Raw genomic sequence first — 13,842 nt, forward strand, 5'->3', positions numbered from 1 at the left:
CAGAAAGGGGAGAGAAGACTGCTCAAAGACACACTTCTCATACTTTGCGTACAGACGATTCTCTCTCAGTCTTTGTAGAACCAGCTGTACGTTTTCTCTGTGGGTTTGGAGGTCCGGAGAGAAGACAAGGATGTCATCTAGATACACTACCACACAGATGTAGAGAAGGTCCCGGAACACGTCGTTCACCAGTTCCTGAAAGACGGCAGGAGCGTTACACAGGCCGAAGGGCATCACGCAGTATTCATAATGTCCATCGCGCGTATTGAACGCGGTTTTCCATTCGTCACCAGAGCGGATGCGTACCAGATTGTAAGCACCCCGAAGATCCAGCTTGGTGAACACACGAGCTCCTCTAAGCCGGTCAAACAATTCGGGAATGAGCGGCAGAGGGTACTTGTTTTTTACGGTGATTTGATTCAAACCCCGGTAGTCTATGCATGGGCGTAAGTCGCCCTCTTTCTTCTTGACAAAGAAGAAACCTGCTCCAGCAGGAGAGGAGGATCTCCGAATGAACCCCCTTGCCAGGCTCTCTGAGATGTAAGCAGACATGGCCCTTGTTTCGGCTGGAGATAAAGGATATATCCGTCCTCGTGGTGGTGTTGTTCCTGGGAGCAGGTCTATGGCACAATCGTATGGACGATGTGGCGGCAGTACCTCGGATTCCTTTTTATCAAAGACATCTGCAAAGGACCAATAGGCCGAGGGCAGCCCCGGTAGGTTCTCTGGAACCGGAGGTCGTCGGATGGGTTGTATGGACTTTAGGCACCTCTCATGACACGAAGAGCCCCATCGGGTGATTTCGCCAGTGCCCCAGGTAACTGATGGTTCGTGTGTCGGCAACCATGGAAGTCCCAGCAGGATCTGGTGGGACATGTGTGGGAGGACGTAGAAAGCGATGTTCTCGGTGTGAAGGGCACCGATACGCAGTTCGACCGGCCTGGTGATCCAGGAGATGGTGTCAGAGAGGGGTCTCCCATCCACCGAGGCAATCACTAGGGGCTTGTCGAGTGGAATAACAGGCACCCGGTACTTGTCCACCGTGGCCTGCTGGATGAAATTGCCTGCTGCCCCGGAATCGAGGTAGGCATCAGCCGTGAACCGCGTCTCTCCCGTTGTCACTTGCACTGTCCATGTAACCGGGTCAGAGAGAGTCCCAGCACCTAGGGTGGCCTCTCCTACCAACCCTAGGCTTTGGAGTTTCCCGGCCTCTCTGGACAGGAGCGTAGCAGGTGTGTGCCCTCACCGCAGTAAAAGCAGAGACCCTTGGCGAGCCGCTCTGCTCGGCGTTGTTCAGACTGACGCACTCGGTCGATCTGCATGGGCTCGTGGACGGGAGCCCCAGCTGTCGATGACTGAAGTACGGAGGGTTTCTGCGGAGGAGAGGAATGCCGTACCGGACGTCTCTCACGGGACACTTCCTTGGATCGCTCCTGAAAGCGAATGTCCACTCGAGTCGCGAGGGCAATCAGGGCATCCAGGGTGGTCGGTACGTCACGACCCGCCAGCTCGTCTTTAATTCGCCCTGAGAGTCCTTCCCAGAAGGCGGCGGTTAGGGCCTCGTTGTTCCACCCGAGTTCTGAGGCCAGGGTGCGAAACCGGATCGCGTATTGACCCACCGTCAGAGTCCCCTGACGTAACCGGAGAAGAGACGAAGCAGACGCGGAGGCGCGTCCGGGCTCATCAAAGGTACCACGGAATGCCTGCAGGAAGTCCTGGATGTTCGTGGTCACAGGATCCCCCTTCTCCCACAAGGGGTTCATCCACGCCAGTGCCTCACCCTCTAGATGGGACATGATGAAGGCGACCTTGGCTTGGTCGGAGGCAAACAAATGCGGCAGCTGCGTGAAATGGAGGGAGCATTGGTTTAAGAATCCCCTGCAGGTCTTGGGGTCTCCGGCGTACCGGGGTGGTGAAGCCAACCGAAGTCTGGTGGTATCTGAAGAAGTCGCCACAGGAGCTGGATCCGTGGATTGACTAGTGGAAGCCCGGGATGTTGAAGTCGTAACTGCCGCTTGTAGCGTGTTCAGGCGAGCGTCCACAGAAGACATGAATTGCAGCATGCGGGTCTGGACTTCACGCTGGCGTTGGAGTTCCTCCTGTACGGCTGCTAGTGCTGCAGCGGGATCCATGGCCTGATCTTACTGTCACGGCCAGGTGGACGGGCAGACCCAGGAGGTGGATCCACTGGGCCGAACTCCTAGATGGTAGTAAAGAGTCCGGTAGCTGGAACACTATAAACAGCAGAACAGTCCGTGCACACGAGTATAGCGGAGAAGTCCCTGGGACCACGGAGTCACGGGTGGTAGTCCGGGTGACGCAGCTCAGGTTCGGAAGCCGAGATGATGTCAGGCGGGGTCCGGAACCTTTGGAGCGAGATGACGAGTCACCGCAGGGATCCGGGATGGTGCGGACTGTCAGGATGGCAGATGGACAGCGTTCGGGGTTCAGGATACGGCAGGACTGGATGGCGAGGCAGGCACGGCTCTACAAGAGAGATAGGTGAGTATATGCACAGAGACACCAGGAGACCTGACTCCTAGCTTAGGAAACACGAAGATCAGGCCCCGCCCCCTTGGACAATAAACCCCTTTATACCCTGTACCTGATTAGCCTCATTTCCTGTTAATGGACGCTGGCCCTTTAAGAAAGGGTCAGTGACCGCGCGCGCGCCCTAATGCGCATGCGCGCGGCCCGGGTGCCAGAAGCCAGGGAAGGAAGCTGAGAGGAGGACGCAGGGGAGCCGGCCAGGGCCTGGGAAGCCGTCGGGCGCCGGGATCGGAGACCAGGGGGCCTGGGAAGGACGGGCACTGGAGGCTGGAGAGCGGGGAGCGTGGCAGGTGAGCCGGGGAGCGGGGCTGAGGACCCGGGGAGCGGAACAGAGGACCCGGGAAGGGGAGCCAAGGACCCGGGGAGCGTGACAGCATGTCGGCAGGATTGAGGGTTATCGCATGTCGGCAGGATTGAGGGTTATCGCATGTCGGCAGGATTGAGGGCTATCGCATGTCGGCAGGATTGAGGGCTATCGCACGTCGGCAGGATTGAGGGCCATCGCACGTCGGCAGGATTGAGGGTTATCGCACGTCGGCAGGATTGAGGGTTATCGCACGTCGGCAGGATTGAGGGTTATCGCACGTCGGCAGGATTGAGGGTTATCACACGTCGGCAGGATTGAGGGTTATCGCACGTCGGCAGGATTGAGGGTTATCGCACGTCGGCAGGATTGAGGGTTATCGCACGTCGGCAGGATTGAGGGTTATCGCACGTCGGCAGGATTGAGGGTTATCGCACGTCGGCAGGATTGAGGGTTATCGCATGTCGGCAGGGTTATCGCATATCCGCAGGAATGAGGATAACTTTCCAATCATCAGTCCGACCTCTTGGAATTGTGTTTGGAGTTTGCAGCGGTTTCCACAGAGAATGAGTGCAGTGGTGTTGCGCATGCGCGGCCACAGTTCTGTTCCGATGGTGCGTTTCAGAATTTCAGCCCCCTCATCTTAGTATTGGTGGAGGGTTTGACTTCTGCAATTATTACTGATACTGACAATAGCTTTGAAATCAGTTTTATCAGGCAATTACTTAAAGAGGTTGTGCGCATGCGCTATCACTTCTCTATTGCACTGTTGCAGCATTTCGACTGCTGATTTGTAGGGGTCCGACCTCTGGGGAAGTTATTTGTTTTTAATTTTGTGAATATCACGTTCATTCCTGACTGAGACGTCCATATTCCTCACCTGTATGGGGGACAGACTTATTTAGCTCAATGAAACAAATCGAATTCCATCAGGATCGAGCAGGAATAGCCGCTTTGTGAAAACCCCACCACACTGTCCTGAGGGGATCCGATCCCATATGCAGCAATAGATATCTTGCTGCCGCATGGGTCACTTTTCCAGCTGCTTTATTCCGCAGCTCTGTGGGGTCAGAGCTCCGCCAGGATTGTTCAGGCTTTAATAAAGATGACCTGTGGAGTAATGGAGCGGAACCTATGTGGAATTCGGAACGTGTGACTCCACGGACCCACCCTCTTTTCTGGGTTGTAGCTGCTGACACCAGTGCCGGGTGCCAGATGCCAGTCTATAGAGATGGACAGCGGTGACGTCGTACCTATAAGTACCGGCGCGGGCTTTTTGTCTGGATGACGTTAGTGACATAATGCCGGTGATCCCGCCGCCCCCGGTCAGTGCTTTATGTGATTGGACTGATGTCATCCAATATAACAGGTGGGATCAGATCCCACAATGCACCAGAGAAAATGTGTTTGCCCTAAAGAAAAAAACAAAACACGTAAAAGTGATACCGAATCTTGTAAACATGTCTGTAATAAAAATGTGAATGTGCTGCATCTGCTCCATCACCCCCTCTGTGCTAAGTATATTACATACACTATATGGAGACCAGTGCACGGCCGCACGTCGGACTCACTGATTGCCAGTGTATAACCTCCGGCCCCAGCTGTGCCGTCTGCCATTTCTACCATGTGACAGAGCGGCCGGTGGTGCAGAGCTCACTGATACCAGCGCATCCTGTAATAGGAGCAACTGGGGTAACAAGTCCGTTCCTGACATTTCTTCCTCCTGAATCTTCCCCATCACCTGTGAGAAATATTATTGAGAAGGAAATACAGCAACTCAGTCATGAAGGATAGACCCCGTAACATTACAGAGCGGGGGCCGAGTGCTGAGGAGCAGAGAGCAGAAAAGTCCCCACTGCTCTGCTGACCCCATAACTGCAGAGTCCAGACCTCCTCTGGTAATATCAGCACAAACACTGCGTCCGCCGGGAGAAAGCTGCAGCAGCTGTACATCACCAAGCACAATGCCAAGCCATACATCACCAAGCACAATGCTGAGCCGTATATCACCAAGCACAATGCCAAAGCCGTATATCACCAACCACAATGCCAAAGCCGTATATCACCAAGCACAATGCCGAGCAATACATCACCAAGCACAATGCTGAGCAGTACATCACCAAGCACAATGCTGAGCCGTATATCACCAAGCACAATGCCGAGCCGTATATCACCAAGCACAATGCCAAGCAGTACACCACAAAGCACAAAGTTGAGCAAGTACATCACCAAGCACAATGCCGAGCCGTATATCACCAAGCACAATGCCGAGCCGTATATCACCAAGCACAATGCCGAGCCGTATATCACCAAGCACAATGCCGTGCCATCCATCACCAAGCACAATGCCGAGCCGTATATCACCAAGCACAATGCCAAAGCCGTATATCACCAAGCACAATGCCAAGCCGTTACTCACCAAGAACAATGCTGAGCAGTACATCACCAAGCACAATGCCGAGACGTACATCACCAAGCACAATGCTGAGCCGTGCATCACCAAGCACAAAGCCGAGCAAGTACATCACCAAGCACAATACCGAGTCGTATATCACCAAGCACAATGCCGTGCTATCCATCACCAAGCACAATGATGAGCTATACATCACCAAGCACAAAGCAGAGCACTGGATGGAGCGGTGCAAAGCTGCCCCCACTGCACACTGGAGAAGTGTTCTGTATGCAGCAGCCGCAAATCACCAAGCATAATGCCAAACCGTACATCACCAAGCACAATGCCAAGCCGTACATAACTAAGTACAATGCCGAGCCGTACATCACCAAGCACAATGCTGAGCTGTACATCACCAAGCACAATGCCGAGCCGTACATCACTAAGTACAATGCCGAGCCATCCATCACCAAGCACAATGCCAAACCGTACATCACCAAGCACAATGCCGAGCCGTACATCACTAAACACAATGCCGAGCAGTACATCACCAAGCACAATAACGAGTGTTGGGTTTGTTGATGGAGGATGTTACCCCATGACTGCATTGTCACCTCCTTACAGATGGTGGAGGAGGATAATGCTCCAGGATGTTATCAGGGGCGGCCTAGGATCCTTAGTTCCAGTAAAGGGAAATCTTAATCTTCGGCACAGAACATTGTGGACAATTGTAGCTTCAGCTTTGTGGAAACAGTTTGGAGAAGACTCTTCTCTGTTCCCTATGACTGTGCCCAGTGCACGAGGTCCATACAGACAAGGTCGGTGTAGTTTGCTAGAAAAACATGACTGTCCACACAGAGCCCGGACCTCAGCCCCATCAACACCACAGAGGCGGAATAAAGATTGCCCCTGCATCCCCCAAAATCCGCCCCAGAAGAGCAGGAGCTGTTATATCTGCCGGGGGCAACTCCATATTAATGTCTATGGATATAGTTGGGAGGTGAGGAAGCTCCTGGAGGTGTTATCTGTATACGGTGCCATATAATACATGAATATAGACGACGCTTTATCCTGTAATCCGAAAATCGTGTTAGGCTCATCGGGTCATTCACTCTCAAAATCTGGATTGTTTGTCTCCTCAGCTTCCCTCTGTTCTAATTCACTAATTTCTGAAGCATTGAGCAGTCACCAACATTGATGGCCAAGACTATAATAACCATCAGACAGGATAGAAAAAACTGTATCATGGCGGTGACTGTACACCGAATACCAAAGAGGGAGAAGCAGCACACATTGCATACAGTTCAGACAGCGGAAATCTAATGTTCCAGACAATATACACAAGTCACAAATGATTGCATCATACAAGTTATCAGTGCACATGGCACACATATAGTATCATCTAATATTGTCACAATGGAACAATTATTTATTAGATGCAGAGAGCAGTATTGTTACGAATCGGCGCCGCCGTAGCCGCAAGCAGCCTGTTGCGGTTCCTGCTATGCCCAGATGACGGCCGCCGTTTTTGGCCATACCTCGGGTCATCCAGCTGACTGCTTCTTCCTCCATATCTAAGTGTGCAGAGGCGGCTAGGGCGCATGCGCATGCCGATTTACCCCAGCCAGAGGCTAAGTACAGTGTTTTGCCGAGTGAGCATGCTCAGCCTGTTAGTGCCATTTCTAAAGCTAAGTCCTCAGTTCAGGCTACTGAGCATGCTCCCACACTTTGTGCGAAAAGCCTCTTTGCACAGGTACTTGGACTTCTGTCCTGTGTTATGCATACATGCATACTGAGCATGCTCAGACACTGGAGGCTAAGTCCGGTAAGGACTTCACTTGGCATGTCCATGAGGTGGCAGGCCCTGATAGGCCACAGGTGTCCTGCTGACGTGGCCACTCCGGACTGGCTCGCGGATGCCCGCCCCTATGATCTGCACCCCACCATTGGTCGTCAGACGATGACTGGTGAGGTGTTTTGGGGCAATGCTGCCATTGTGTCATTAGTGACGTGGCGGTTCCGGATAGGCCGCTGATGACATCACTGATGATGTGGCACTTCGCAATTGACCCCTGGAGGTGCTATTCTGGCTCAGCCTGGGTTTGGGGGCGGACCCTAGGTGTTAAAAGGGGCTGGAGACAGCATGGAGGTGGGCAGTATTCATGGTGATAGCACACCTCCATGTGTAGAGCCCATTGTGGCGACAGTCTTTTAGATTGGAAGTGGTAGGTAGGGCTGGTGCCTGTCATGCCAAGACATGTGGCTCAGCACGTTAGGGTCAGGCGCCGGGATTTTTCCTCCTACCGTCCAGTCCTGCATGGGCAGCCTAGTGGGGATAACTGGGCTGCGGCTGCTGCGCCTCCTGTCCATTGGTGTGCCCCATAAGCATACGTTCAGCATACCCAAGACCCCTGTGGCATTAACAGGGGTGTTCCGGGTCTGGGTGTGTGGACCCTGTGGCGTGAACAGGGTTCACAGTCTCCTGATCCAAGTGCTATTTAACTTGGATCAGACTCCTATTATTTCGGAGCCACCAAGCTCTGTATTCTCCGCCTAACCTTCGGGTTGCGAGCATCTCCTTTACTATGTGGGAGCACGGTGGACCTCGACTGGCGATTGGGATATACACCACCTTATCCTAATCTGCCAGTCCACCCGTTGAGGTAAATCTGATACATTTTCCCATCACTCCTCTCTGATGTCTCCATTGATGACGCTGCTTGCTCAGTTCGTGGATTCTCCGCTTTCCGGGGAATTAGGATGACTATATTTACAACTAGCTGTAGTACCTGGCGTTGCCTGGGATAGTAACTGTCTCTCTCTCTCTCCCAGTCTCTGTCTCTTTCCTGGTCTGTCTGTCTGTGTCTGTCTGTGTCTAGCTCTGTCTGTCACTGTATCAGTCTCTTTCTCTCTACCTCTGTCTGTCTGTCTATCTCTTTCCTCATCTGTCTTTGCCCGTGTCTGTCTCTTTGCCCGTGTCTGTCTCCCCGTCTCTTTCCCCATCTGTATTTGTCTTGTCTCTCTCTTTTGCTGCCTGTCTCTTTCCCTGTCTGCCTGTCTCTGTCTCTGTCTTTTTCCTTGTCAGTCTCTTTGCCCGTCCGTCTCTTTGCCTGTCCCTCTGTCTGTCGCTTTCTGTCTCTTTCCCTGTTTGTCTGTCTGCCTCTGTCTCTTTGTTTGTCTCTCTCTATCTGCCTCTCCACTGATATCATATTACCTCACACATAAGCTTCTTATACTATGGATGTCTTTCATTCCTATAGCAACCACTTCCAGCTGCTATTAATGACCTGTAGTTCCCAGCTCCATTGATTTTAATGGAGGCAGCTTTTTTGGAAGGTAAGTGGAAAGCACGGGGTTAAATTTTCCCTTCAAAACATAGTCTATGATGTTCCCTGAATCACATGAAGCGTCTGTGAAAAATGTCATGACTGTATATGCGACGGTGCAAATTGCTTTAGCGAACATATATGGCGCCCCCAAGTATATCAGGGTGTCACAGGGTACTGCAATCCTTACCCAGGGTGTAGGGCCTAACCCCCCCCCCCCCCCTCCAAGGTGCCAGGTTCTTAAGAAACCAGTGTCACTACCATCAGCACACATCTCAATCACACCTCGCATCAAACCTGTCAGACATACCAATGGGTTGGTCAAGCTGGAATAGGGCCACCCACCTAGGGGTCACGCAGACTGGTGGGAGGGAAGTAAAGGAGTTGAGTGAGAGCCCTCGAAGAGTGAGGAGCTGGGGAGTAGTAGCTCCCGGGAGCTAAACAAAGGTTGGATCGCAGACGGTGGTCTGGGAGGAATTGGGGACCGGTGGCAGAGACATTGGAAGAGGGTGAGACGGACATAGTCTAGGAGGACTGTCAGCACGACGGGGTACAGGACCCTAGGTCAGGAGTCGGTTCAATGTCCTCATAATTAACCTGGGAGGGAGAGTCTCTTTATGAACTTCCCTAAGAGCTCAGAGATTGAAAGTGACAGCACACCGCGGGGGATATGGTTTTCCAGTAACGCGGCCCACTAAAATCCCAAGTGCCAGCCAAGCACAGCTACACTAAATATAGTGAGCGGGGCCCTAACAGCTTCAAGCCAAGGGGCCACAACAGTGAACTAAATTGTGCACTGAGGCGGCTCCAGATTACCCAGTGACACTGGTGGGAGCGGACACCTGGACGGGCTCCCCGTAGAGACTGTGATGCACAGAGACTTTGGTTTACCTTCAGTGTGAGTGTCTGCATTATAATCCTAATCCAGCACCACGACTACCCACAGTGAGTACCCTGGTCCCCTGCACCCTGCGCTCCCAAATATCCACCAACACCCCAGAGGCCGGGGCCTTCCCTACCTGCGGAGGGACTGACCCCTTGCTGCTCCCCACCATCTGCCCCGGTACTCCTTCCAGCAGCGGCGGTACTCTAATTACCGCAACCCGCAGGTGGCGTCACAAACCTCCCCTGTAAATAATCCCCTTTCAAGGATCGGAGTGATAGCCGAGCCTGGGTCCGGACCCCTCGAGCCACGACCATCCCGGATCCAAGCACCCCGGTCTACGTCGGGGCGGCACACATACATACATACATACATACATACTCAGCTTTATATATTAGATTGCTAAGTAAACTGATATAGAAAATAATTGAAATCCGAGCTCCTTTCATCATTTTCTGCATCTTGGGGCCAACCTGATATTTTCTTTGTAATCTGAATTTGCTTTTGTTGGTTGGAGACGTTGGATTATCGGCGTTTGCTGCGCACAATATACGGTAGGTTTTATTGTTTTATGAAGAGTCTGGATTTTCTGAAAATAAGCGCGATTTATCTGCAGCGCAGTGATACGTCCCTCGCAGTCAGCGAGATCCGAGCGCGGAGCTCCTGGGATTAGCGGATAAACACACAGATGCCTCTATCCGCTTGTATATACTTATTAGTGTTTTGCAGGATATAGGTCAGTGTGCTCTGTGTTACCTCAGGGATAATGCTGCAGACAGGTCTGTGAACGAGCGCTGGGGCCGGGCAGCTGGGCTGATTTATTGGATTTGTTGTGGTGTTTTATTACATTTTGTGGTTCTGACTCTTATCAGATTTCATTACGATTAACTGACGTCTCACAGGAAATGTATAGACTGATTGTTAGATGAATTAGTCCAAAATTATCCACTTTATACCACATTTGCACAAATCCTGCCCGCACCAGAGCTGCACTCACTATTCTGCAGGTGCAGTCACTGTGTACATACATTACTGATCCTGAGTTACCTCCTGTATTATACTCCGGAGCTGCACTCACTATTCTGCAGATGCAGTCACTGTGTACATACATTACATTACTGATCCTGAATTACCTCTTGTATTATACTCCAGAACTGCACTCACTATAGTGCTGGTGGATTTACTGTGTACATACATTACTGATCCTGGACTGATCCGGAGTTACCTCTTGTATTATACTCCAGAGCTTCACTCACTATTCTGCCGATGCCGTCACTGTGTACATACATTACAATAATGATCCTGTCCTGATCATGAGTTACCTCCTGTATTATACCCCAGAGCTATACTCACTATTCTGCTTGAAGAGTCACTGTGTACATACATTACTGATCCTGTACTGGTCATGAGTTACATCCTGTATTATACTCCAGAGCTGCACTCACTATTCTGCTGGTGCAGTCATGGTGTACATTACAATACTGATCCTGTATTATACTCCAGAGCTGCACTCAATATTCTGCTGGTACAATCACTGTGTACATACATTACTGATCCTGAGTTACATCCTGTATTACTCCAGAGCTGCACTCACTATTCTGCTGGTGCAGTCACTGTGTACATAAATTACTTTACTGATCCTGTATTATACTCCAGAGCTGCACTCAATATTCTGCTGGTGCAGTCACTGTGTACATACATTACATTACTGATCCTGAGTTACATCCTGTATCATACTGCAGAGCTGCGCTCACTATTCTGCTGGTGCAGTTACTGTGTACATACATTACGGATTCTGTATTATACTCCAGAGCTGCACTCACTATTCTGCTGGTGCAGTCACTGTGTACATACAATACATTACTAATCCTGTACTGATCCTGAGTTACATCCTGTATTATACTCCAGAGCTGTGCTCACTATTCTGCTGGTGCAGACACTGTGTACATATGTTACTGATCCTGTATTATACTCCAGAGCTGCACCCACTATTCTGCTGGTGCAGTCACTGTGTACATACAATACATTACTAATCCTGTACTGATCCTGAGTTACATCCTGTATTATACTCCAGAGCTGCGCTCACTATTCTGCTGGTGCAGTCACTGTGTACATGCATTACTGATCCTGTATTATACTCCAGAGCTGCACTCACTATTCTGCTGGTGCAGTCACTGTGTACATACAATACATTACTAATCCTGTACTGATCCTGAGTTACATCCTGTATTATACTCCAGAGCTGCGCTCACTATTCTGCTGGTGCAGTCACTGTGTACATACATTACTGATCCTGTATTATACTCCAGAGCTGCACTCTTTGGTGTGCACTTGTTCCTCAGTGTGAGGGCATGGAGTGGAAGGTGTGATTTATCAGGGTGGGCCGGGCCGCTGGCTTCCCTCAGACTCTTCCTGCAGACTCTGTACAGGTTATTTTTATCCTGTTATAGAGGGTTTTGTGCTCCGGCTCATGTGCTGGAGCGGCGGCTTATTACCTTAACTAAAAATATCCCAGTGAAGAGAAGACGCTGCAGAAACATGGCCAATGACGGCGGCGAGGAGAACTACTACGGGAAACACGGTAAAATGAAGCTGCTTAGTATCTGTCAGGTCACGGTGTAAAGTCCGTGGTGTACGTTTCCTGTAGGTGTGCACGACGCCAGGACACGAACAACAGAGGCGACATTCACCGAGAAGGCGAATAACGACACCAGCAAAACAGCGGTGTACACCTGGCAGGACGGGCGCAGCATTTTATTACCATTAGTTTGGGCTAGAAATTAGAGAAAAGTGAGAAATGTCCTTTTGTAAAGTTATTTGCGCTAATTTTAGGATAGTAAAAAGTTGCAAAGTTTACCAACTGTTTGATTAACTTTTGCGACTTTTGTTTTATGTGTCACTACCTTTCTCAGAGGTGGATGGTCGGCGGAGCTGGGACAGATTATTATTTACACCAGATATTGGGGTAAATGTGTGCGAAAACGTTCATCTTCATTCTCTGCTGCACAAACCCCCACAAGTGCGCCAAATTTATTAAGGATTGTGCACCTCCATGAGTCTTTCTTTTCTTTCCCCATCGGGCATCTGTGTGAGATTGATATACGAGATGCCTGTTTTGGTAAATTTTCTCCCAGTGTCTCAGTTTATTTTGTTTTTTGTTAGCAGTGTTTTTTTTCTATTCCGCATCGGTGGGGTACCAGGTTTTTTTGTGGCACTTTGCTTCCGTAAACCTCAATATAATATTGCGAGACGTTTAGCAAATTAATAGACAATTACATACCGATACATAGTTTACATATGAAGGGTTTTGCTGATGTTTCATGAGTTGCTGAAATTCCTAAATATGTTTTCTTTTCGGTCATTTTTCATACTTTTTCTCTTCAAAATTTGAAATACAACAAAATCACAAAAAAATCCATCAAAAAGAATGGAAACAAAATACATAAAATTCAAGGTGACTATTTCTTTTTAAAGGAGCGTAATGTAAATGTATCCAAAATGGCATAAAAAAATGCTCACTCCGCTCTCCCCAGTGAATGAGAAGGGTCAGAAGAAAAGGCTTCTGGTCAAACGAAGTATGCAGGTGTGTGGGGCAGTCAGGAGGCAACACTTGGCTTCTATCTAAGGGGGAACGGTACCTTTAATAGAAAGGTTTCTCTTATCCAAGACCTCATTAGAAGGAGCGCCTCTCACTCTGGAGGACCTGTTCTCTCCTGCATTTCATGGAAAGTTGCAATACTACCTAAGCCCAGTGGGGGCAGTGCAGTAACATTGAACACTTATTGAGCGCCTCTCACTCTGGAGGACCTGACCTGTCCTGCTTTACATGCAATACTTCCTCCGCTTAGTGGGGGTAATGCAGGAACATTGAACAATTATTGAGCAGCCCTCACTCTGGAGGACCTGACCTGTCCTGATCTGCATTACATGCAATACTTCTTCTGTACAGTGGGGACAGTGCAGGGACATTGAACACTTATTGAGCACCTCTCACTCTGGAGAACCAGACATGTACTGCATTATATGGAGTGTTGCAATACTTCCTCCACCCAGTGGGGGCAGTGCAGGGATATTGAACACTTATTGAGCACTTCTCACTCAGGAGGACTTGACCTGTCCTGCTTTACATGCAATACTTCCTCTGCCCAGTGGGGGCAGTGCAGAGACATTGAACACTTATTGAGCATCTCTCACTCTGGAGGACCTGACCTGTCCTGCATTACATGGAGCGTTGCAATACTTCCTCCACCCAGTGGGGACAGTACAGCGATAATGAACACTTATTGAGCGCCTCTCACTCTGGAGGACCCAACTTGTCCTGGATTAAATGGAGCGTTGCAATACTTCCTCCACCCAGAGGGGGCAAAGCATGGACATTGAACACTTA

General features: G+C 50.2%; 1 protein-coding gene across 5 annotated transcripts in view; it reads left to right on the top strand.

The window, feature by feature from the left end:
* SLC44A5 (solute carrier family 44 member 5) overlaps nt 1-13,842 on the top strand; it is a 120,173-nt gene that overhangs the window by 48,675 nt on the left and 57,656 nt on the right. For 4 of the 5 annotated variants that reach the window (XM_075320289.1, XM_075320291.1, XM_075320287.1 and 1 more), the window contains exon 1: nt 11,956-12,036. The exons of the other annotated variant lie outside the window; for it this stretch is intronic. In XM_075320289.1, coding sequence (XP_075176404.1) covers nt 11,994-12,036 — 43 coding nt within the window. In that variant the 5' untranslated portion in view covers nt 11,956-11,993. Of the gene's footprint in view, nt 1-11,955; nt 12,037-13,842 lie in introns of those variants that run through there. 5 annotated transcript variants of the gene reach the window in all.

Source organism: Anomaloglossus baeobatrachus, chromosome 8, assembly GCF_048569485.1.
Source record: "Anomaloglossus baeobatrachus isolate aAnoBae1 chromosome 8, aAnoBae1.hap1, whole genome shotgun sequence".
In the NCBI taxonomy this organism is placed as follows: domain Eukaryota; kingdom Metazoa; phylum Chordata; class Amphibia; order Anura; family Aromobatidae; genus Anomaloglossus; species Anomaloglossus baeobatrachus.